The sequence below is a fragment of the Oryctolagus cuniculus genome, chromosome 2 (assembly GCF_964237555.1).
Source record: "Oryctolagus cuniculus chromosome 2, mOryCun1.1, whole genome shotgun sequence".
Lineage (NCBI taxonomy): Eukaryota > Metazoa > Chordata > Mammalia > Lagomorpha > Leporidae > Oryctolagus > Oryctolagus cuniculus.
In genome coordinates, this window is record NC_091433.1 from 166,111,585 (window position 1) to 166,135,601 (window position 24,017).

The 24,017-nt window shown below is 46.9% G+C and overlaps 1 protein-coding gene across 4 annotated transcripts in view; it reads right to left on the minus strand.

The window, feature by feature from the left end:
• Positions 1-23,079, minus strand: part of VIT (vitrin) — a 119,252-nt gene extending 96,173 nt beyond the window's left edge. For 3 of the 4 annotated variants that reach the window (XM_008254546.4, XM_008254543.4, XM_008254542.4), the window contains exons 1-2: positions 22,798-23,072; positions 5,560-5,629 (exon numbers count right to left, since the gene is read on the minus strand). In XM_008254546.4, the coding sequence (XP_008252768.2) occupies positions 5,560-5,611 (52 nt within the window). In that variant the 5' untranslated portion in view covers positions 5,612-5,629; positions 22,798-23,072. Of the gene's footprint in view, positions 1-5,559; positions 5,630-22,797 lie in introns of all 4 variants that reach the window. The other variant, XM_008254544.4, reaches the window with a different exon arrangement.
• Positions 23,080-24,017: the final 938 nt, after the last annotated feature.

Consider the following 24,017-nt stretch of genomic DNA (forward strand, 5'->3'; position numbering starts at 1 on the left):
ATGGTCACAATGGCCAGGGCTGGGTCAAGCTAAAGTCTGGTTCTCCATCTGGGTCTGCCACTTGGGTGGCAGGGACCCAAGTTCTTGGGACATCTTCTGCTACCTTCCTAAGTGCATTAACAGGGATTGGAAACTGAGCATCTGGGACTTGAACTGATGCTCCCATGTGAGATGCCGGCATCCCAGGCAGTGGCTTAACCAGCTGTGCCACAATGCTGGCCAACTTTTACACTTCTGTGTATAAATGGGATCCTACAGTATTTGTCTGTCTGTGTTTGGCTGATTTCCTGTCACAAATGGCAAGACTGCCTCCTTTTCTAGGCAGAATAATATTCCATTGTATGTATGTCTCACATTTTCTTTATCCATGCATTTGTTGATGAACACTTAGAGTCAGTTGGCACCTTGGCTATTGTGAACAGAGCTGAAAGGAACATGGGAGTGCTGGTATCTCCCTGACAAACTGGCTTCATTTCCTTTGGATACATACTGGATTGTATTTTTATTTTTGTAGGTAACTTCATGCTGTTTTCCACACTGATTGTACTAATTTACATTCTCATCAAGAAGGATTTGCGAAGGTTCCCTTTTGTCCACATCTTCGCCAACACTTGTCTTTTGTCTTTTTGATAAAAACCATTTTAACATCTGTGAGGTGATAGCTTATTGTGGTTTTAATTTACATTTCTTTGATGGTTTGTGATGCTGTTTTTTTATACATCTGCTGACCATTTCTTTGTCTTTTTTTGAGAAATGTCTGTTCAAGTTCTTTGTCCATTTTTAAAACAAGATTGTTTCCTTGATACTAAGTTGCATTTTTGATATTAAATCCTTATAAGATGTACGGCTTGCAAATATTTTTTATCATTCCATATTTCTATCATTCCTTTGCTGGCAGAAGCATTTGGTCTGATGCAATCCCATGTTTCTTTTTGATTTTGTCACCTGTACTGTCAGGGAAATGTCTAAAAAGTCATCGCCCAGACCAGTGTCCCTAAGTTTCCTCCCTGTGTTCCCTTTCAGTAATTTCAGTTTCAGGTCTCACAGTTAAGTCTTTAATCCCACTGAGTTGGTTTTTGTTTATGGTATAAGGGTCCAATTTTCTTCTTCTGGATACAGCTGTCTCATTTTTTCCATCACCGTTTATCAAAGAGGCTGCCTGTTCCCTATTGTGTGTTCTTGGCATCTTTGTTAATGATCAATTGACCATAAATACGTGGATTGATTTCTGGGTGCTCTATTTGGTTCCTTTGGTTTATATATCTGTTTTTATGCCAGGGCAATGCTGTTTTGATTACCATAGCTTTGAAGTGTATTGAGAAACCAAGTATGGCAATGTTTCCAGTTTTGATCTTCTTGTTCAAAATTGTTAGGACATTAGGTTTCAAACAAGTTTTAGTGTTTTTTTTTTTCCTGATTTCTGTAGAGAATGTTATTGGAATGTTGATGGTAATTGTGTTAAATCTATAGACTGATTTGAAAGATTATGGACATTTTAGTATGAATTCTCCAAATAATTGAATATAAATTATCTTTTTATTTTTTCTTCAGTATCTTTCATCCAGTATTTTATAGTTTTCAGTGTACAGATTTTTCACCTCCATGGTTAACTGATTCCTAAGTATTGGGTTTTGACAACTGTTACAAATGGAATTGTTTGCTTATTTCCTCTTGAGATAGTTCATTGTTAATGAATAAAAATGTTACTGATTTTTGATGGCTGATTTTTTAACCTGTAACTTTACCTAATTTATTCATTAGCTCTAATAGTTTCTGAGTGGAATCTTTACAACTTTCTCTATATAACATAATGTCATCTGCAAACAGATAATTTTACATCATCCCTGTCCAATTTGTATGTCTTCTATTTTGTTTTTAAATTTTTTAAAAGTTTTTGTGAGAGAGAGAGAAAGAGCTTTCATCTGCTGATTCACTCCTGGATTGGCCACACAGCCAAGGTTGGGCCAGTGCTGAAGCTGGGAGTTGGGAACGCAGTCCAGGTTTCTCACATGGTGGCAGGAACGCATTCATTGCCACATCACTGCCTCCCAGGGTCTGCGTGAGCAGGATGCTGGAATCAGGAACCAGGGGTGGGACTTGAGCCCAGGCACTCTGATAACGGGATTCAAACATCTTAACTGCTTGCCTCTGCCTTTTATTTCTTTTTCTTCCCTAATTGCTCTGCCCAGGACTTCTAGATCTATGTTGAATAAAAGTAGTGAGTGGGCATCTTTGTCTCTTGTTGACCTTAGAAAAAAAGCTTTTAGTTTTTCACTCTTAAATAAGATACTAGGTACGGGCTTGTCACATATGGCTTCTGTTGTTCTGAGGTTTAGGAATCTCCTTTTTCAATTTTAATTTCTTGCTATTTACATGAGGAACCTTGAGGGAAAAAGAGTTCCACGGAAGGGCAGACTGAGAAAGGCATGAGGCAAAGAACAATCCTGTCTCCTGATTGGTTCTGTGATGCGGGGGAATGTGACAGAATGCGGAAGGGCCTCATTTGTTTGTTTTACTGAATTCTTCTATTCCTGAACCCTTGCCTCCCTCACCCATTCCTATGTTAGAAACCTACTATCTAGAGGTATGAGGTAGGAGGTAGCCTTCATTTTTTTTTTTTTTAAGATTTACATATTTATTTATTTGAAGGGCAGAGTTACAGAGAGGCAGAGGCAGAGAGAGAGGTCTTCCATCCGCTGGTTCACTCCCCAGTTGGCTGCAACAGCCAGAGCAGGGCTGGTCCAAAGCCAAGAGCCAGAAGCTTTTTCCAGGTCTCCCTTGTAAGTGCAGGGGCCCAAGACTTGGGCCATCTTCCACTGCTTTCCCAGGCCGTAGCAGAGAGCTGGATCCGAAGTGGCGCAGCCGCAACTTGAACCAGTGCCTGTATGGGATGCTAGTGCTGCAGGCCGGGGCTTTAACCTGCTCTGCAACAGTACCATCCCCTAGGAGGTAGCCTCTTGAAAGAGCATGGTGCAATCAAAGGACCTTGTGCTGCTTACGCGAATGTTTTCTTGTCTACTAACACAAGCCAGGCCTGCGGAGCAACGGCAGAGGCAGAGGTAGGGTGGTTGGCCTTGAGGACAACAGTGATGGTGAAGAGAAAGTCCTGGCCCTGGGTACCCAGAAATTCCTCCGGGTTTCTCATGACCATCTGACAGGGGCCAGGGTGAGGGCCCCTGGGGAGAGGAGAGTTCTAGGTGAGGGTGGCCCTCCCGAGAGAGGCATGGGTTAAAGCTGTTTTCCAGGGGCCTGGGCAACTGTTAGCTCAGTCACATGGTTTACAGGAAGAAGAAACAGGAGGCCCTGGGCGGGGGAGTGATTAACCAGCATTAGCCAGCAGAAGGCGGAGTCAGGGTGTAACCCTTCACCTCCTTCTGACTCATAGTCCAGTGCTAAGAGCGCCCTTGTCTTCCCGCTGTGTGGCGTCTTTCTCTTCCAGTCCTGGATTCTGCCATGAAGCCTCCCTCTGAACAGACTTGAACATTTCCACTCTATCCAGGGGCACTGTGTTCTGTCCTGCCCCCTCCAGGTTCACATGTTGAAATCGGAGCCCCCAGTACCTCAGAGAGCGACTTTATTTGGAAACAGGCTCCCTGCAGCTGGAATTGTTTAGGTTATCATGGTGTCATACTGGAGGAGGGTAGGCCCCTCATCCGGTGTCACTGATGTCATCATGAAAAGGGAAGATGTGGAGATACACGTGCCCCAGGGAGGCAGCTGGGTGAAGAGGAAGGCGGAGATGAGAGGGAAGTCTGTCCATGCCAACAACCTGCAAAGATTGCCAGCGAACCACCCCTCGCTGGGGAACAGCAGGAAAAAGATTCCTCCTTCCCAGCCCCCGGAAGCACCCGACCCTGCAGACACTTGGATTTTGCTCTTCTAGTCTGCAGCCCTGCGAGAGAACAGTTTCGTTGTTAAGGTGTGTGGTTATAGCAGCCGTGGTGCACCAATGCAGACTCCTTGAAAGGCCTTGGGCCCTCCTGTGGGAACAGTTTCCACAGTGACCTACAGGGTCACTTTATCTGACAAGGCCACAGCATAGTGGGGCCAAGCTCAGTGGAAGGATACCCTAGGGCTTAGTCCTAACCCGCCAGCACTTTCCCTATTCTAGTAGACCGGCTGCTCCTTGGATGACTTGCCCAGAACTGCATTCTCTGGTCATCACAGATAGGTTTGAAGGTTTCAGCTCTAAAACTACAAGATACGAGATGGTACAGAGAGGAGCCAGTGTCGTGGTGTGGTGGGAACGAGAACTGGTTCAAGTCCCAGATGCTCTGCTCCGATACAACTATTGCTAATGTGCTTGGGAAAATAGCTGAGAATGGCCCAAGTACTTGGGTCCCTGCCACTCACGTTGCAGACCCGGATGGAGCTCCTGGCCCTGTCTTTTGCCTGACTCAGTCCCAGCTGTTGCTACCATTTGGGGAGTGTTTCTATCATTATGCCTTTCAAATAAATAAAAAAGGGACAGGGCCGGCTCCGCAGCTCAATAGGCTAATCCTCCACCTAGCGGCGCCGGCACACCGGGTTCTAGTCCCGGTTGGGGCGCCGGATTCTGTCCTGGTTGCCCCTCTTCCAGTCCAGCTCTCTGCTGTGGCCAGGGAGTGCAGTGGAGGATGGCCCAAGTGCTTGGGCCCTGCACCCCATGGGAGACCAGGATAAGTACCTGGCCCCTGCCTTTGGATCAGCGCGGGTCGCGGGTCGCAGCGCACCAGCCGTGGCAGCCATTGGAGGGTGAACCAACGGCAAAGGAAGACCTTTCTCTCTGTCTCTCTCTCACTATCCACTCTGCCTGTCAAAACATAAAAAATAAAAAAAAAAAAATGAAAAAGGGACAAGTAAAGCCATGTCAGTGATAGATTTGATTTTGAAATTAAAAAAATAAAGGGGCCGGTGCTGTGGGGCAGCGGGTTAATGCCCTGGCCTGAAGCACCAGCATCCCATATGGGCACCGGTTCTACTCCTGGCTGCTCCACTTCCTATCCAGCTCTCTGCTATGGCCTGGGAAAGCAGTAGAAGATGGCCCAAGTCCTTGGGCTGCTGCACCCACGTGGGAGACCTGGAAGAAGCTCCTGGCTTCAGATTGGCGCAGCTCCGGCCATTGCGGCCATCTGGGGAGTGAACCATCGAATGGAAGATCTCTCTCTCTGCCTCTCCTCTCTCTGTGTAACTCTGACTTTCAAATAAATAAATCTTTAAAAAAAAAGAAATTAAAAAATAAGATCTGTAAAACTCTGCAAATATGCTCTCTGAAATATTTTTTGGTTGCCAAGAATGCACATACAAAGTTGTATATGTAAATGTGCTTGTGTGTAATAAATAATATGGAAACATATGGGTAATGCCTGTATTTGTTTTATGTAGAAATACATCCGCATGTATCCTGAATGTGATCTATACTTAACATTTTCACTTAAGCTTCTCTCTAAAATGTTTATCATAAAACGATCCACTGTGATGTTTATATGCTGTCTTGCTTTAAAACTTTTCTTGGCTGGCTTCTTTGAGCCTTAGGAAAATGTTCAAAGAGTGTCCAGATACACATATAAAAGTACTTACCAAGGAACATTTCAATAACAGATGCCTTCATAGTGAGAACAACCATCCCCATAAAGCTCACAATGGCACCCTAGAGAGAAGGAAACATCACATCATCATGTTTCAGCCCAGAGTTCTGAATCGGGCGTGCAGAGCGCGTGGGGATGGGCCGTGGCTTTTCATTGCCCTCCAGAGCCAGGGCTCCAAGCTGAGGCTTTCCACATGGAGCTCACGGGGCTGGCCGTGGCCGGTTACACCAACGCCCCGAGAATCTACTCTCAATTGGAAAATCCTTTCTAGCCACTGGCCTCGATTCTTCAGAGATTTGATCTTAGAACCAAAGGGGAAATAACTCCCCAGTTTTGAGATTATGTCTCTCCGTCCTCAAATCAGGATGAAAGCCACATTTATGGTGTTGAGGGAACATTTTTACATTACAAATAAATATTTCATTGTTCAATAAACATTTGGTATATTCCTATCTAAGGCTACATTTTGTTAGGAAGAAGGTGATAAAAATCGAGTTAAAGAAGAGTTGTCGCTCTTAAGTCTTACAGTTTAACTGAAGTGGGAAAATACACATGGATGCAAAAGCCCCCACCCCTGAAAGCATAAGAAGTTGAGGGTGGGAAGAGTAATTTGGAGAGCAGTAGTTCTCAGACCTCAGTGCATGTTAGTATTACCCAGAGGGTTAAAAAATCCTGATGCCCAGGCCCGGCGCTGTGGCGCAGTGGGTTAACGCCCTGGCCTGAAGCGCCGGCATCCCATATGGGCGATGGTTCAAGTCCCGGCTGCTCCACTTCCCATCCAGCTCTCTGCTGTGACCTGGGAGAGCAGTAGAAGATGGCCCAAGTCCTTGGGCCCCTGTACCCACGTGGGAGACCCGGAGGAAGCTCCTGGCTCCTGCCTTCGGATTGGCGCAGCTCAGGCCATTGTGGCCATCTGGGGAGTGAACCATCAGATGGAGGACTTCTCTCTCTTTCTCTGCCCCTCCTCTCTCTGTGTAACTCTGACTTTCAAATAAACAAATGGGTACATCTTAAAAGGAAAAATAAAAATCCTGATGCCCAGGCTGCCGCCAGACCCAGGGACTCTGAGTTCTTGGGGTGGGATCTAGGACTAGGCATTCAGTTTGACAGCGCCTCAGATAGTTCCCAAGTGCAGCCAAATCTGAGAAGCAGCACTTTGGAGCAGAGCTTCTGGAATCTTAATGTATATATATTAATCACCAGGGAATCTTGTTAGAAAGACAATTTCTGGCCCAGTAGGTCTTGGTGGTATGAGATTTGGCAAAGGGCCAGAAATTTTAGAGAACAAAACCCACCTATGCCCGTCATAGGAATAAGGGCGAGGCTCCCAGAGGTGACAGCACTCGGGCCAATCATGAAGCATGAACAGGCTGCACGGAGGGCTCCAAGTGAGGAAACCACCTCTGCAGAAGCGGGGCCGTGGGCGGCAGGCTAGATAGACCACGCTGTTGATCCACGCGTGAGGGCTTTCCCCTCTTCTCTCAAGGCTACGAAGAGACCCTGCTACCCTTTGTTGAATGTATTCTGTGAACTCCCTGTTGTCTTGAAAGTTCACAACAAGTAAGCATGGCAAGGTTTATGATTCCTATTGAACAGGCAAGGAAACAAAGACTTCAGTGAAATGACCTTGGTACAGGCAGTGAGTAGCGGTAGAATGAGCAAAGGAATGGACAGGAAGGATCTGACCTGGGCACAGGCCCTGATGGAGAATGCTCTAGAGGACTCAAAGACTTAAAATAGCTTTCCTTGTATTATCCCATGAGTTAGCAATTTAAACAGTGTCAATGGTGACAAAGCTCCTCCCCTCTGGGCCGATGGCTCCCACTATTACATCTTCTGCCTTCCAGTGTGGTCTGCAGCTGGCGTTCCTAATCCCACCCTCTGGTGTGCCCAGTGGTGGGCTGCTAACCCATTCGCTGAAAGGAAAAAGCTCTGGTGTAAGTCCTCCCTACCATGGCTGAGGTTGGACGCCAGCTAGGTGGTGTCACTGAGTGGAGATGTGGGAAGAGCTGAGCACAGTCTGGTATAAGCAAGGCCCCATGTAAGGTTATATCAAATCTTTGCATAGGTGCTAGGTAGATTCATTAATAAAAAAGCAGTTATTAGATTATGGTAGTGATAGTAATACAAGTACCTGATGCCATCAATGTAAATAGAACTGCTTAGTGTGTGAAGGGTTTATTACAAACGGATCAGAGACAAGAGTAATCTCAAATAAAACTGATCATTTTGCTAACTTCAGCAACAATTGCAATGCGTTAAGTTTTCCAGTTAAGATAATGGGCCACTGTTTAAGTAAAAGGCTCCTAACTTCAAAATAGAAATGAAATCACACGTACAATCTATTTGGCAACTTGATGTGGAAATAGTGTGATTGCAAGTTTATTATTATTATCATTAAATTTAGAAACTCCAGAGCAATTTACATGTCTTTAGACCTAAATATTGAACTTTCCAATGAGATAAGTGTAGGATACTATGCTGCCCTACTGCTTCTACCTAACCAGCCCTATAGCTATTACCATTCAGGTTTTTTTTTAAAGATTTATTTATTTATTTGAGAGGTAGATTTAAAGACAGAGAGAGGGATAGACAGGTCTTCAGTCTGTTGGTTCACTCCCCAAATGGCTGCAACGGCTGGTGCTGCATGGATCTGAAGCCAGGAGATTTTTCCGGGTCTGCCACGTGGGTGCAGGGGCCCAAGGACTTGGGGCCATATTCTACTGCTTTCCCAGGCCATAGTAGAGAGCTGGACTGGAAGAAGAGCAACCAGTACTAGAACCCGGCGCCCATATGGGATGCCGGTGCCGCAGGTGGAGGATTAACCCAGTGTGCCACGGCACCAGCCCCAAGAGCCAAAGTCTTTATAAGTAGCTCAAGACCCTACGTAATTTGTCTGTCATTGTCCTTTCAGACCTCGTTTCTCACTATTCTCCCCTTTACTTGCTAACTTCCAGCCACACCAGCCTCTTGGCTGTTTTCAGAACATTCATCTCAACTCAGTCTCAGCATTTAGTGTGCATTCCTCTGCCTGAAAACCCAGGTAGACATGTGACTTGCTCCTCATTTCTCTCCAATTTTTGCGTAAATGATATCATCTCAGGTTGGACATGGTACGCAGTAGTTAAGATGCCATTTGGGAGTGCCTGCCTCTGTTTCCGATACGCTTCCCCCTAATGTGCACACTGGGAGGCAGCAGATGGTGGCTCAATGTGTCCCTGTCCCGACATGGGAGACCCAGATTGAGTTTGACTGTTGGCTTCAGCCTGGCCCAGTCCTGGCTGTTGTGGGCATTTCGGGAATGATATAGCAGATGGAAGGTCTCTCTCTGTCTCTCTGTGTCTTTCTGCCTTTCAATGAAATAAAAAATAAATACGATCATTTAAAAAAGTTACCTTATCTTGAAACGTTTCCTAATACCCCAATCTAAAATCGCCATCCCATCCCCCTGCTACAACAGGTATATCCTATTCTTTCCCTACTGTTGTTTTTTGTTGTCACTCTTCACTCTGACATACTCTGTTTTATTTGTTAATTGTTTGCGTTCCCCACTAGAATGCAAGCACCATGAGGGCAGGGATTTTTATTGGATTTTTTAGGTGCTCAGTAAATAAGTATTGGATCAATGTGTGAGTGTGGAGGGCTCTCCCTTTTCCTAGGAAATTAAAAAAAATGAAACAGGGAAAACAATTTTTTGACCACACTAAACACTACTGAATGTTACACACTTCAAATGTTGTATTTTATGGCATGCAAATTGTATCTCACAAAAAACCTAATAAAGCATTATTGATGAACAGCAAACACATGCAAAGGGAAGCTGAAAAGCAGGGAGGAATGCTCTCAGCCCTGGCTGACAACTTTGAAGGAACCATGGACAGGACATTTGAGTCCTGGGATGGGTGGATCAAAACCAACCAGACTCCATGCGAAGCCCTGATCCTGGTGAGGAGATTTCACCCACGTGATAAGACAGCAGCAATGGAAGTGAGCAGAATCAGAGGCTCTGAGGCTCCTGTCTCCCCTCTGACCATTTCTGTTTCATAATAAGCAAGTGAACTTGCCTCATTTACATTCTGATGTCTGAGCTGGTATCAATATTGTTTTCAAGCTTTCCCGGAGACTTAATTGTGTAGCCAGGGTTGGGACCCTCTGCTGTTGCAGCTTCTGTGATGGCAAAAAGAGTGATAGGCAGATAGATCAGGGCTTGCGGCCTAGAAGAGGTTTGAATTAATTTAACCAGCAGGTTGGAAAGCGATGAGTGGAGAGGAAAGGACAGGACACGGGGATGAGGAGCTTCAGGAACTGGGAGTTGCTCAGCCAGGCAGGGAGAGGAAGCAGGCTGTTAGAGGGGAAGGCAGGGGCCATGTTGGCCTTGACTGTCTTGACTAAAGAAAATGGAATCGATCCTCTAGGCAATAGGGAGACATGGAAGACTTGAGTTATTTTTGCATTCATCATTTTTAATAAGCCCCCTTGAGGCTTAGTTGAGCCACTTGCTCTGCCCTGGTAGATGTGTAGGATTTAGGTAATGTTGGTGTTTGTCTGATTTGTGGGGTAGCATGGTGTAGCACCCAACCATACTCTGTCCATGAGGTGGTAGGAACCCGTGCCCATCTGAAATCATTCAGCAGCTATGTGAGGCTTGGGCTATGTCTCCAAAGTGCCAGAAATCCCATAAGGAGAGTTATCTCTGAAAGATTGCCACTATTGCAACCTTACTTTCCCCACCTCTGCCTGCTTAGTAAGCCTCAGCCACCTGTCAGTGAGTGAGGTTGATCTGGTGAAGATTCAGAGAGAAGGCTGGCGCCGGCAGGGTCCTTTACAACGTGGGGCAGTCTCATCTGTCTGTAACCCTTCATACAGATCGTATTCTGCTAGGCCAGGTCCTGACACCCTGATATCAGTGGTCACCTTGTAGTCACTGTTACCCCCCAGGAGTCTGAAAGAGAAAAGAGAGCCACAGAGGAGAGTTGTTTTTCTTTCTTCCCGGATTTTTCTTCTTTACCCAGTTCTTTTCATTTCCATCTTTCATTGTAATGAAATGCCAAAAAAAAAAAAAAATGTGCATGCCAAAAAGGTAAGAAAGGCAGGGGAGGTGTTGCCTTATTTTGTTGACTCCTGGGGATGTACAAGGCTAGGTGTGCTCTGAGTCAGGCTACACAGACTGGACCTCGTCAGCTGCCTACCCAGAGCATTGTTCTCACCCTTGCTCCTTCCTGGAAAAACTCCAACATAGCAGCCAGGGGACTTAGGGGAGGCTGCTCCACCTCCAGCTCCCCCGGCGGGTCCTGATGCTGAGACAAGGATGGTTCGTGCCACACCCTTGGTGGCGATCGCTGCAGGGCCCTCTGCGGGGACCATCACCAGCTCTTCATTCAGATGGGCTGTGTTCTGAGTTGTGACAGACAGACACCAGGGAAAGATTTCAATCCTGAGTCATTCAGGGCAAGATCATCTCTCTTCTTGGAAACAGACAAGGGAAAAAATGTTCCAGGACTGCTGGTGGCCATCTTGTACAGAGGCTCAGGGGCACACTATTTCAGGAGGAGGGCAGCCACGTGAATCACAGATCGCCTTGTGTCTGGAGGTTGGGCCCACCTCTGGATGGTCTGTATGTGAAGTAAGAAATGGCCCTTTCAATGGGCTTGCAGCCAAAAATCATTCCTCACTGCTACCTAACTCCCAGTGCCTGGCCATACAAAGAAGACTGTAACAATAGATGTTTATCTCAGTGTCAGCAGTTCCCTCTTGGATCACTTGAGTGCACCTTGAGGAGGTAAGGTAGATAGTATAATTCCTAGAATTCAGAGCAGTGAAGTGACTTGTCCAAGGTCTCACAGCTGGCATCTCTCCATCTTGTGCTTTTTCTATGACACCCAATTCCTTGCAGGACTAATACTGTACATTGCAAACTCTTCCATGATTATCAGGTCATATTCATATGAAACAAAAATTCCACTCTTCATTTATGTAGTGCTTTTCATGTCTTGAAGCTTGGTTACCTCTGTAACTTCAATTTCACAAGATCCCTGAGGTTAGCAGAGGGAACACGTGCTGAAGTTTAAGTGATTCACACAGACCACAGCCTGTTGTCTGGCAAGAAAAGACACCCCAGGCCCATGCAGATCTCCTGGGGTTTTAGTACTGGGGCTCTGATGGTCTTAACAACTGCAAGTGCCAAGCTACAGGCCACACAGAACCCCAAATCCGATGTGTAAGACAAAGGCAGAGAGATAGAGAAAAAGACAAAGTGTACGGCCCTGGATGAAGCAGGGAGGCACACGCCTTCACTTCTGGCCACTTCCCAGGTCCCATTTCCAGTCTGAAGCAGATCCAGCTGGCCTGAGCCTCCTGTGCATGACAGAGATGTTGCTGGGCCCTTTCCCTTGAGCCAGCTTGAGATGGTTTCTGTTCCGTGCAGCTTTGATTAAAGCCCTTTCCATGTTTGTTGTTTCAGTTTGGTCCTGCTTCTCTGAAATGATGAGTAGTAAAGTGAAAACACTTACAATGAAAAGGACGCATGTGGTTGTCTTTTGGTGGCATCAAAGCAGGGGGTCCCTAGAGAGGCTGACTCCATCTCTGGGAAGAAGCATGGCAAGGAATCCTGGGAGCTTTGGCAGCCTCCAAGAAGGCCTGCGATACTGTGGGAATGACAGATGGCAGTGGGTGACCTTGAAGCTGCTAGGATGTCACTGTGCAGCCACTCCACATGTTGATGACAGAAGTTCACAACCAGGGGACATTTGACAATGCTTAGAGACCTTTGGGTTATCACAGCTTGGGCAGAGGATGGGGGACGTGGATAGTCCTGGCATCTACCCACTAGTGGCCAAACATCCTGCCAAACATCCTGGAGTACCCAGGACAGCCCCCACAAGAAAGAATTGGCCAGCTTGACTTGTCAGTGGTGCCAGTGCTGACAACTCTGATTGATGAGAATGTTGTTTCCCAGTGTATTTATGAGAACATTATGCTCACTGATGTTCAGTCCAGAAGCTTCCTGTACGTATCCTATGGATTTTTTGATTGGCCAGGATGTAGACCATTCAGGGGCTTATTCCTTTCTTTAGGATCACGTTTGATCACTACATATGGTCATATGTAAAATCCAAATGTAAAGATGTCCACTCATGGGCGATTGGGTGGATGGAAGAGTTCAGCTGTGTATCCAATGACCGATATTTGCCAATGCCATTAGGTTCCTGGATCCATGTGGCACAGTCTACATGCCAGAAAACCAGAAAGGGAAAGCCTTTTTTGGTGCGTGTGCTTCAAACCATCATTTTGTACCTCGTTAAGAACCTGACATATGGCAATGCTTACCACATCCACAAAGACTTCCACCAATAGTGATTTCTCATGAGATTGCAAACAGTAATTACATTTCTGAAGTGGTAGTTTAGGTCTCCTATTGCCAGTGGGAAAAAATACTAGTTTGCAGCATGCCCCCAAATCAGTACTGGAGAACTCCCTCCAAGAGTTATTTATCTTGTGTAATGGAAGGGGGCACAAATAGCAGTAAACCTGGGGGAGGGGACGAAGACCTTGAAAAAGGTGAGATGGGCCAGGCAGGGGTGCTCCTCTTAGTTCCAATGGAAGCAGTGTGGGGTTTGAAAGAGTCTTGGGGAACTTGGAAGATGGACTTCTTCACCTCCTGTATCTGATGCCGCAAATCAGCCCTGCCTCCTCCCAAGCCTTCCCCTTGGCCTTTGAGGTTTGTGGTTGCAAGGGGGTTGACTACTGTGCCTGTGGAGCTGGGCGTTTCGTTCCATCCACCTGGGATCCCTGGCGTCTCCTGGCCCCAGCACACCGGGCCTGGGGGTCTGCCTTTGGTCCTGAGTCTGGCCTCACTTTCCAGCTGAGAGGGGAAGGAAGCTGAGGGTATGTCTGTAAGATCTCTGCCTCCCCATCGGCCTCCCAGTAAAGAGTGGGTTCATCTCAGATGACAGGCTTCCAGCTGTCCCCAAGCTGCAGGCATGGCCTATGGGTCAATCCCAGCAACCAGAGGCTTGGGAAAAATGGAGGGTGTGGAGGAGGGCAGTGACCGCAGCGGAGGAATTGAGGGCTGCGGACGATTAAATCCCGGAAATCGCCGGAGCCCAGCAGAAACGGTCATTTAGAAGAAGGAAACCAAATGCTCCAAAGAGAGCCACCCAGGCCCGTGTTCCAGCCCCACCTGGGAGCATGCGCAGTGCTGCAGCAGCTTCAGACGCTCTTTCGCGTCTCTCCTGACCATTCTGGCCCAGCTGCAGGGTGACCTGCTACACAAGATGGGATCGGCCCCTTTGCCCTTCTCCCTGGAACGTTTTAACAGTGTAGAGTCCAGCCCACTAAAAACCGCAAGGGCAGTCATTGGTCCAGTGGTTACGGTCGGCAGTTGGGGTACCCGTATCTCATATCAGAGTGCCAGGGTTCCATATCTGCCACTCATTCCCAATTCCAGCTTCCTGCTAATGCAGACCCTGGGAGGCAGCAGTGACAGCCCAAGTGATTGGGTTCCTGCCACCCACGATGGAGACCTGGATTGAGTTCCTGGTTCCTGGATCCCAGTCCTGGCCATTGCAGGCATTTGGGGAGGAATTTGTCTCTGTCAATCTGTCTCTGTCTCTCTCTCTCAAATGAATATATAAAATATACCTACCATTTATTGAACTTACTGTATACTTTACACTGCATGTATGTGACCTTATCTGATTAATCCGTGCTCATCTTATCAGGTAAGCAGTGCTATTTCTCAGTGTAGACAGTGGAGGCTTAGCGATTGTTGGTAAGCTGCCTAAGGTTAGAGAACAAATATGTAGCAGAATCCAATATCTGTCCCGATCTCAAACACTAACCCCACTAAGTGCCTCATTTCCCCACTCCACGGCATAGTTTCGTCTTCCTTTTTACCTTGACGCTTCTATCCTAGGCTTTTTGAAGTAAGTACTTGATTGACAATAGTTAGATAACCGCTATAAAATACACACACTGGGGAACAAATCTGTCTTGGTTATAAGGTCAAGAGATTCTTCAAGAGTCATATTTGGGCCTGAATGCACCCAGCATTCTCTCCCTCACAAATGTTATTTAGGGTAAAATGATGTACCAGGCGTACTTTTAAGTTTAACCAGGCGTGACACACCCATCTAAATAAACACTGGAGTGGATTGTAATTGACTCTGTTAAATGGAATGTTAAAACGGGATGATCCTTTGTGTTAGATTGAACTGAGGCCTCAAGACAACAGTGTGAGTCACTTTCCCATTGCCAAGTGGTCTCTTCTTGCTATTGCCTGAAGTGGGGAGACCACCTGCTCCCCTTCTGCATCTAGGGAGGAGGAGGGAAAATGCTAACAACTCTTTTTTTTTCTTTTTTTTTTTTTGACAGTCAGAGTGGACAGTGAGAGAGAGACAGAGAGAAAGGTCTTCCTTTGCCGTTGGTTCACCCTCCAATGGCCGCTGCGGTCGGCGCGCTGCAGCCAGCGCACCGCGCTGATCCGATGGCAGGAGCCAGGTACTTATCCTGGTCTCCCATGGGGTGCAGGGCCCAAGCACCTGGGCCATCCTCCACTGCACTCCCTGGCCACAGCAGAGAGCTGGCCTGGAAGAGGGGCAACCGGGACAGAATCCGGCGCTCCGACTGGGACTAGAACCCGGTGTGCCGGTGCCACAAGGCGGAGGATTAGCCTAGTGAGCCGCGGCGCCGGCCAGCTAACAACTCTTTCTAAAGAACTCCTTGCTCTCTAATCTCTAGCTGCTTCTCTCGTCCTTGACCACCTCGTGAACAGTCTGGAAGGAGGTAGTTGCCCAGGGATTCTTGTTCTTTGTTACCCCCTTTGGAAGCCAACTTGGATGCCCAGTAACCCTTTATGAAGTGACGGAGAGGTTGTGTGCCGTGAGCTTGGGGCACAGGGGACACGTGATTGCGTGAGGTCCTACAAGAGGGGAGGATTCTGAGGCAAGCAAGCCTGCATGTGTGGGGGGGTCTGCCTGGGGTGCGTTAGCTCCTGTCTGAGTCAGGTGCACGGACACTGAGCAGGCCAGCACAAAGCTGCTGGACACAGGCGACCACTCGCTGTGGTGGGAGCAGGAACTGTAAACCCTCTGCCAGGGCACACTTATTTCATGACACCCAGAGAACTACAGGTGAGGAGTCCCAGGTGACGGGCAGGGCATCTCCACAGAGTCCAGGCAAGCGCCCTGTGGGAATGAGAAGCAACCAACGAGCCGGACCCCAGCTCCCAGCAGTGCTAATCTTGCCAGGCTCTCTGTCCTACTATTCCTCCTTGTACCCATGTTACTCTGGGCATCAGGAGATGACTCTCAGCAGCCCAGGGGAGGAGAGATAAAGATTCAAGGCAGAGAAAGAGGGGGGATTCAGCCGTGGCCTGTTCCCCACTGCAGATAGCCTGCCTGGAAGCGGGCAGTGAATGCAAAGTCTGACCTGGTGTTACATACGTGCTAACCACTGACCTGAGACTGTTTGGGGGAATGTAATATGTTCATGGTCTTTTAAAAGTTCTGATCATGGCCTGGAATACTAAGGCACCTATGCAGGTGTCACTCAGTGTGGAGGCAGGCACTGGCCCACAGGCTGTGTGAGTGGGCAGGAGGGAGCGTCTGGGGGCTTGCAGGGAGTTTGGAGGGGCTCCTCTGTGGCTGCTTCTCCAAAGTGCAACCTTGACCCCCCACCTTCCCTCCTCATTCAGCCTGCTCCTAACACCCAGCCTCCCTACTCAGCCCCACTCCGGGCTGTGCCCAGGTTCTGTCCTCTGCTAGAATGCTTTGCCCCCGGGGACTCCCACAGGTCACTCCCTGGCTACCTCAACCCCTCTGTCTGTCCAGCATTTCTTTAGCTAACCATGCCAGGCCAACGACCCCCACAGCTCCCTGCACCCCCATTCTTCCTTCTTATGATTTTCATAGCCCATCCCCAAACCAGACCTTGTGTGTGTGTGTGTGTGTGTGTGTGTTGATTGTGTGCCCCGGATTGGCTGCTCTAGTGAAAGGGGAGTGATTCTGTTCACTCTTCTTCCCAAGCACATGGAATTGTGAATGGCACACAGAGGGTGGCCCAATAAATATTTGTGCTCGCTGTCATTGAATGTTATTGTCTCTGCCTCCCACAATTCCTTTCACCTTCTGGAGTAGGGAGTTGCTTACTGTATTGTACAAGTAAAGCGAATCTGGACAAGCTGACTTGTGCCTTTATGTCCAGAACGTGTTTTCTCTGTCTGGGATACAAAGAGACCCAGAGGAGGGGATTCACTTAGCGTTAAGATGCCAGTGGCCTGATCCCTTGGAAACACCACATAGGGTCCCCTGAAGGAATAGATTTTTTTTTTTTCTTTTTGAATCTGAGAAGAAAGAATGCAGAAACAGAGCTCCTTCTCACTGTAGCCTGAAGGGCAATTTTTATGAATTTTTACCACATGTCCACACAGAACTTGAGCCTTTCTCCAACTCAGGGAAGGAATTTGAAACATTTTTACTAGAGTTTTGTCAGTGCAGGGACCCTCACCAGGGAAGTGATTTTCTGAAGTCCTCTGAGTCTAAAGAAGTGTGACTCTTCCTGTGAAAAGCTGCTGACCTCGCCCTGCCGAGAAGAGGGAGACTGCTCCTGGGAGGCCTCCTGATGCTCTTCCTCCCGACCCCGCAGACCTGGAGCGTTTACTAAATCAGGAGGTTAGCAAGAATGACAGAAGTGCCACACTCCCCCTTCTCAACAAACCTTCGCCTGTGCGTTTCCTGCGTCCGTCTTCACTACTAAGGCGTCTCTACTTGCAAGGAGTATACTGAGGTTTCACAAAGTTTATGGAAAAAGTGAAACTCAAAGACAAGATCATTTCAGGGCAAAACACTTGGACTCTGTGCAGAGTTTTTTCATAATACACACTTTCCATGAACTTTTTGAAGACTCCTTGTTTTAGTCACTTGTCTTGATTTGAAAACTATGTTTTCAAGGATGGTAAAGATTAATTCGGTGCAGTGATGGACAAACCAGGACTGGAGGTAATTGTTGCCCAGGAGGTTAAGAGTGTGAACTTAGAGCTAGACTGCCTAGATTGGAAGCTGAGCTTCATCTCTTAATAACTATGTGACTTCAGACAAGTTACTCAGCCTCTCAGCATCTCAGATTTTTCATCTGTGTGAGTGGAGATAGAACTATCCCACCTCATTTGTTTGCTGTTAGGATCAGAGTGGCGGTCAGTCATTCTAACAGCTATACCATAACCACCACTGTCATCACCACCACCTGGCAAAGTTCTGCTCACTCAGACATGAATTTAGGTCTCAGAGATAGAGCATCCAGTTGAATCCCTCAATAAGTTATTGTCCAGGGTTAACCGTGGCTTGATTCTTGGACTTCTGGGAGTAGGACCCTACTAGAGTCTGAATGTTGTATCCTCTCCCAAAGTAGGTTCTGTGCTGAAATTCTGGCCCCTAAGGCCTGTGAAGAGAAGACAGGGTCCTGAGGGTAAAGCATTCGTAAGAGAGGCCTCGGAGAGGTCCCTCAGCGCTTCCACCATGTAAGGACACTGTGAGAACACATCGCCTGTGGACCAGAAAGCCAGCCCTTACTGGATATGGAGTCTGCCGGCACCTTGATCTTGGACTTCAAGCCTCCAGAACTGTCTGCAGGCTACAGCTATTTTATAAGAGCTGCCTGAAGACTGAGACAGAACCACATGGGTGTGTGCTGCCGTCCCACTAGTCTCCTAGGGGCCCGGAGCAATGGACTGAATGTGTCACCCACAGAGGCATAGGTTGAAATCCTAACCCTCAAGGTGATGGTGGTAGCAGAGGGCACCTTTGGGAAGTCGTGAGGGTGGAGGCCTCGTAGGTGAGATGACTACCCTTACAAAAGGGACCCCAGAGAGAGCTCTCATTCTCTCTCTGCCATGTCAGAAGATGGCTCTTCATGGCCCTCATCAGACACTTGATCTTGGACTTGCCAGCCTCCGCAATCAAGAGAAGCACATTTTGGTTGTGTGAGCTCGCTGGTCTATGGAACCCTGCAATAGCAGCCTGAACTGCCCGGGGAGCCTCGGAAGGAGCAAGTCTGTACTTTTTCTCTCTGCTCAGAGATTCGTCAGAACTTTCAGCCCATTCTCGTGAAAATCTGCCAGATAGTTGTACAGTTTGGCCAATCAAATGGTCAAGGAATGACGTCTAACAACCTTAAAAAGAATTGTACAAACAGCTAGTGAAAAAACGTGCACTAGGAACAGGCCTACGCAATTTTTAAAAATGATAACCAGAATGAAATACAAACACAGGCCGGCGCCGCGGCTCACTAGGCTAATCCTCCGCCTAGCGGCGCCGGCACACCGGGTTCTAGTCCCGGTCGGAGCGCCGGATTCTGTCCCGGTTGCCCCTCTTCCAGGGCAGCCCTCTGCTGTGGCCAGGGAGTGCAGTGGAGGATGGCCCAGGTGCTTGGGCCCTGCACCCCATGGGAGACCAGGAAAAGCACCTGGCTCCTGGCTCCTGCCATCGGATCAGCGCGGTGCGCCGGCCGCGGCGGCCATTGGAGGGTGAACCAACGGCAAAGGAAGACCTTTCTCTCTGTCTCTCTCTCACTGTCCACTCTGCCTGTCAAAAAAAAAAAAAAAAAAGAAATACAAACACAAAGATGTCTCCAAATTGAATCTACAGCAGACTGATAATTCTTTGTGGCAAGACTGGCTTATAGATTTGACTCAGGGAAGGATTTTGGTCTCCACTATTGCAGTCGGCTTGTGTCCCTCAGGGTATAAGCACTGGAATGCGGCATGGATGTGAGGCCAGTCACGGCTTCTGCTGCGTGGGGGATTTGCCCTTTGCAGGTGGCCACGTGATGGATAGTGTTTATAGGTGGCCCCGCTCGGAACCTCGTGCTGTGCCTGCACTGTGCGCGTCTCGGGCAGCAAAGGCGTTTGAGAGTCACTCAGGATTCCTTTAAGCTCTCCTGTCTACTTAGCAGAAGCCTCCTGGCTGATTAAAAACAAATTCTAAATCCAGTGTCCACAATTGTTTGTTTTATAGATGATGTAACTAACCATAGGGAGATGCCATAAACAAAACAAATAGTCTTTGTTGTGCACACGGGACTGCCTCTCTGCCCTTCACTTTCTGGTCTGCGGCCAGGAATGCACCTAGGTGACCCCAGACTGATGGAATTGTTTGCTTGCGTGTCTTCTGTTAAACTAAAATTTTAACAACCATGACTTTAAAAAGGTCACTTGTGATGCCTCACCTAAGTTGTCCTGGTCGCTTGGCTCTGTCTGGTCTTCTGCAGGTGCGGGGGCTGCTCGCTGCCACTCTCTGACTTTCTCTTCCTGGAAGAACTTCGTCTCCTTCTCAGCCTCTCTCTCTTGCCCTGCTCCAGCATGCTCAGAGAGCTAGGAAGTTCACTGTTTTTTGCAACCCACAGGGAGACATATTTTAAGGCAGCAAGAAGGGGACCCTTGGAGTTTCTCAAATTATAACCATCACAGAAATTGTCTTTCTTGTTTATCATGTGCTGATAGACAGATTAGCTCAGATCTGTTGATGAAGAGATAACAAATAGTCTCTAAAAATTGCATTACCATCAGGTAATTACAATTACAAATCTATTTGCCTATCGTATCCAATGAATGAATGTTTAAAGATGATTACAAACAACTGGTTTCCCAGCAGTTCTTGTTTCTTTATTCCGGTCACAAAATAAGGCAAAGATTTGTTAACATTTGGGCATTGGAGGTGTTCCCAGCCTCGATCAAAGCTCTTGGCCACAGCTCTCTGAGTGGACCCCTTTTACAGATGAGAAAACTGTAAGTTGCCAAAGTGAATACATGTAAGACGTGGCAGACCCTCCTGCTTAACAACTCCCACAAGACCCTTGGTGTGATCTTGACCCCACGTGGCAGGCCTTCAGTGCAGGTAGCCGACATTCTCTCACACGACGTGATTTGGACAGTCACAGAATCACCCTGGAGAACTGAAGGGAGTCTGTCACACAACCTGGGCTGTGTTGTCCCTCAGTACACTGTGGAGACTTTTAAAGTTATGTTTCTATTTGTCTCATGGAGGATGCAATGATGTTAAATTTCATTTCAGTGCATGTTGAAGTTTTAGCTAGGGAAACCTAAATAGCTCAAATGCACCATAGGTTCTGCAACCCTGCTGTGATACTTCTGCATTTTGTAACCCACAGAAGTTTCAGCCGTGTCATTGTCTGGCCATTGCAATGGTCCCAGTGTGAGATTGGGAGGGAAACTTAGAGATGATGTTTAACTTCTGCATGTCTTACATGAAGACATGGGGACACAGAGATGTGCAGTAACACCCCCAAGGTCACACAGCTAAACATCCCTCTACTGACATATCCGTGAGTTCTACCAGCACCCACTGCTGCTGGTCCCTGGGTCACACTTCCCAGTGAAAGCAGAGGGAAGTGGCCCATGTGGGCCCCTGTAATGCAGACATTCTAGGGGGCCATGAAGCATTTATTATAAAGCCAGTGACTCCTCGCAATATGATCGTGTTGCAAATATGTGCTGAGTAAAAGGATACCTTTCTATAGAGGTTTTCATCTTTCAAACCTTTTTTGAGCCTCATGACCACCCTGGAAGCACAGGCATTGCTATTTCTGTTTTTCAAAGGTGGAAGCAAAAGGTAAACAATGTTCCACACCTTTCCCAAGGTCACACAGCATGAGGGAGGCCGAGTGGTGCTTGTAGTTTAGGACTCCTGGCTCGACACACTGCACAGCCCGATTCTACTGTCCTGTATCTCACTCGGCTCACAGAAGAACAGATGGGACACACCAGCCCTTTTTTTTTTTTTTTTTTCCTGTTCTCATGATGCTAGTCCTACACCATTCTTCAACCTGGTGTGTTTTCTCCAAAAGAAACTATCCTTCCTGTAATCAGTAACTTGATGGAAATGATTAGATCTTCAAAACGATATTCACAGATACTATTTCGGGACTGATATTACTTCCAGTGTTCCTAAGGCATTTCCTCTTCAGTGCTGAAGCATATGCTATATTTAAATGTAGGCTGGGAAACCGGCATATTGCAATTAAAGATGCAGTCCTTGTGGTCTTGTAATTCTTTGTCTAAAACCCTTTTATGAAAGAGGGTATTTTAATTCAATAAATGAGAGACAGTTACACACACACACACACACACACTGAGAGGTGGGGGGGGAGAGGGAGGGAGAAAGAGAGAGAGAGGGAGGGAGAAGAGGGGGGAGGGATCTCAAGCAGCGTTTGATCCCTCGCTGCAGGGTGTGTTCATCTTTCAAGCGACCAAGGAAAAAAACAACCTCAGAATTTTACCACCAAAACTTCCAAATTTATTGCAACACAACGTAATGGCTAAATGCTATTTTCTTAGCACACACATTTTTGAACAACCATCCTGGCCAAGTATGCCTGGTTTATTTTCACAATAAACCCAAAGAAAAATCTTGAATTCCACTCTCAGTTTGGGGATAGCAAAGCTGCCGTGGGTTTTCCGGAGCAAACTGTCATGTCTAATTATCCTGTCTTACCCTCTCTGCGAAACCTGTGCTCCAGGCATTGACTTCACGTTTATACCGGTCTGACACAAATCATGCTTAGAAGGGATTTCTGATCCTGTCCCCTTTTGCAAAGTTGAGCTACAATGGTAGACTTAATGCAAGCCCCTTCTTGGGCTTATCAGTGAGAGAGAGAAGCATTCTGCCTCAGAAAACACTTCTAGTGTAAACAAGACACAGGATTGCACAATTAACCACATTCCACTGCCATCAGTCTGATAAAGAGAAGTCAGGGTCGTGCTAAATAGTCTCTCTTTTAGTTCAGCCCTAGTGCCATTTCTCACACTGTATTCAGACTCTGCTCTGAGACGCTGCTATCCTGCGACGGTATTCCATTCAGGACACAAAGTTTCTCAAAAGCCAAGAAAATACAGAGACTCCAAGTCACTTTAAATTTCTACACAAATGTCATACTTTTCAACTAGTTCTAACCATAAGGACATTGGTTTACAAAAGCAGTACAAATCTTGTTCTAATAGGAATATTTTAGGGTGATTTATAATTAATAAACACATCAATTATCCGTCACAAGGATGCCAACTCTCCCATTCCACCTCTCTTGAAGCTGAAATTTGCACAGACTGATGGCTGGGTGAAGGCACGGACTGTAGTTTCTCAATGACAAATACATTTTAACGTTTTTATAATAAGGAGTGGAAAGCAATGCTCAGCATAACATAGTAATTCATCAAACATACCTTGTTTGAAGAAAGCAGTGATTTTTTCAAAAATTTCCCACCACACAGAATGGATGTCCTTTTTTCCTTAAGCTGCTCTGCATCTCAAATCCCATCCAAATTATTCTAAAAAGAAACAGGAAGAGGGCCAAGCACCTTTTCTTCTCAGAGGAGCTAATCAAACGTTCCCATCAACCTCTCCGCACTTTGAAAAGCACATTTTACACCACACACACACACACACACACACACACACACACGCTGCGTCTCACACTGGTTTCACTGCTGAATTAGGCGGTCCTCTTTCAAATTTCCACTCCCACTTGCTTTTTTTGGGGCAAGGATTTCTAAATATTCTTTTCTGACCCAAAGCATACATTTTCAGCAAGCAAATTCTCCAATGAGATACTATAAAATGTAAAAGAGGAGTACTTAGATAAAAGGGAAAGTTAAAAAATGCGCATTAAAAACTGCATAAACAGGTCAATTAAATTTTTTCTTTCTTTTTCGGTCACTGGTGAACGGGTGGATTAAAATGCATAGAGAAAGAAAACTACAAAACCACCAAGCTTAGTCTGCTGGATTCTCACTTTTGGATCGAAAACACTTTTCCTATGTGTTAATGTTATTTCTTTGTTTTGTTTTGCTTTGGTCCTTTCTGCGTTTTGGCAAGTTTCATGAGATGACTGAAGGATATGCTAATAATAGGACACAAGATTCATAATAGCAGGAAGCCAAACCTGACTCATGTGTCAAAAAACTGCTGATGGCTATCTCGTATCATTAGTGAAATCTGTCCATTTTAGGTATTTATATATTAGTGTCATCAGGTAAATCGAAAGGATTCGAACTCACAATCTGCATCCATACTCACAACATTGAAAAAGAAAACCGGACTGCGAAGGAGTCTGGCTGGCAGCGCTGGGATGCCCGGTGACTATCCGTGGGCAGAGCATCTCTCCCGGGCAGCAGGAGGTAGCAAAGAGCCATTCCTCCTCCTGCTGGGGAGTGTGCACTCCCGCAGCTGCACAGCAGAGCCTTCCTGAGGTGCAAACAGCTCTCCCGTCCGCCTCGGGGGTCCTGGGATTGCTCCTTGTTTCCCGATACTCTTTGAATGCTGTTGCCATTTTTTTTTATCCTTTCTGGTACGAATCATTTTTCAATCCCATCTCTTCCTCCATTAAATCCTGACAAAGGATTTGACATTGGTGGTGAGGACACTGCTGCCTTGTGGATGTTGT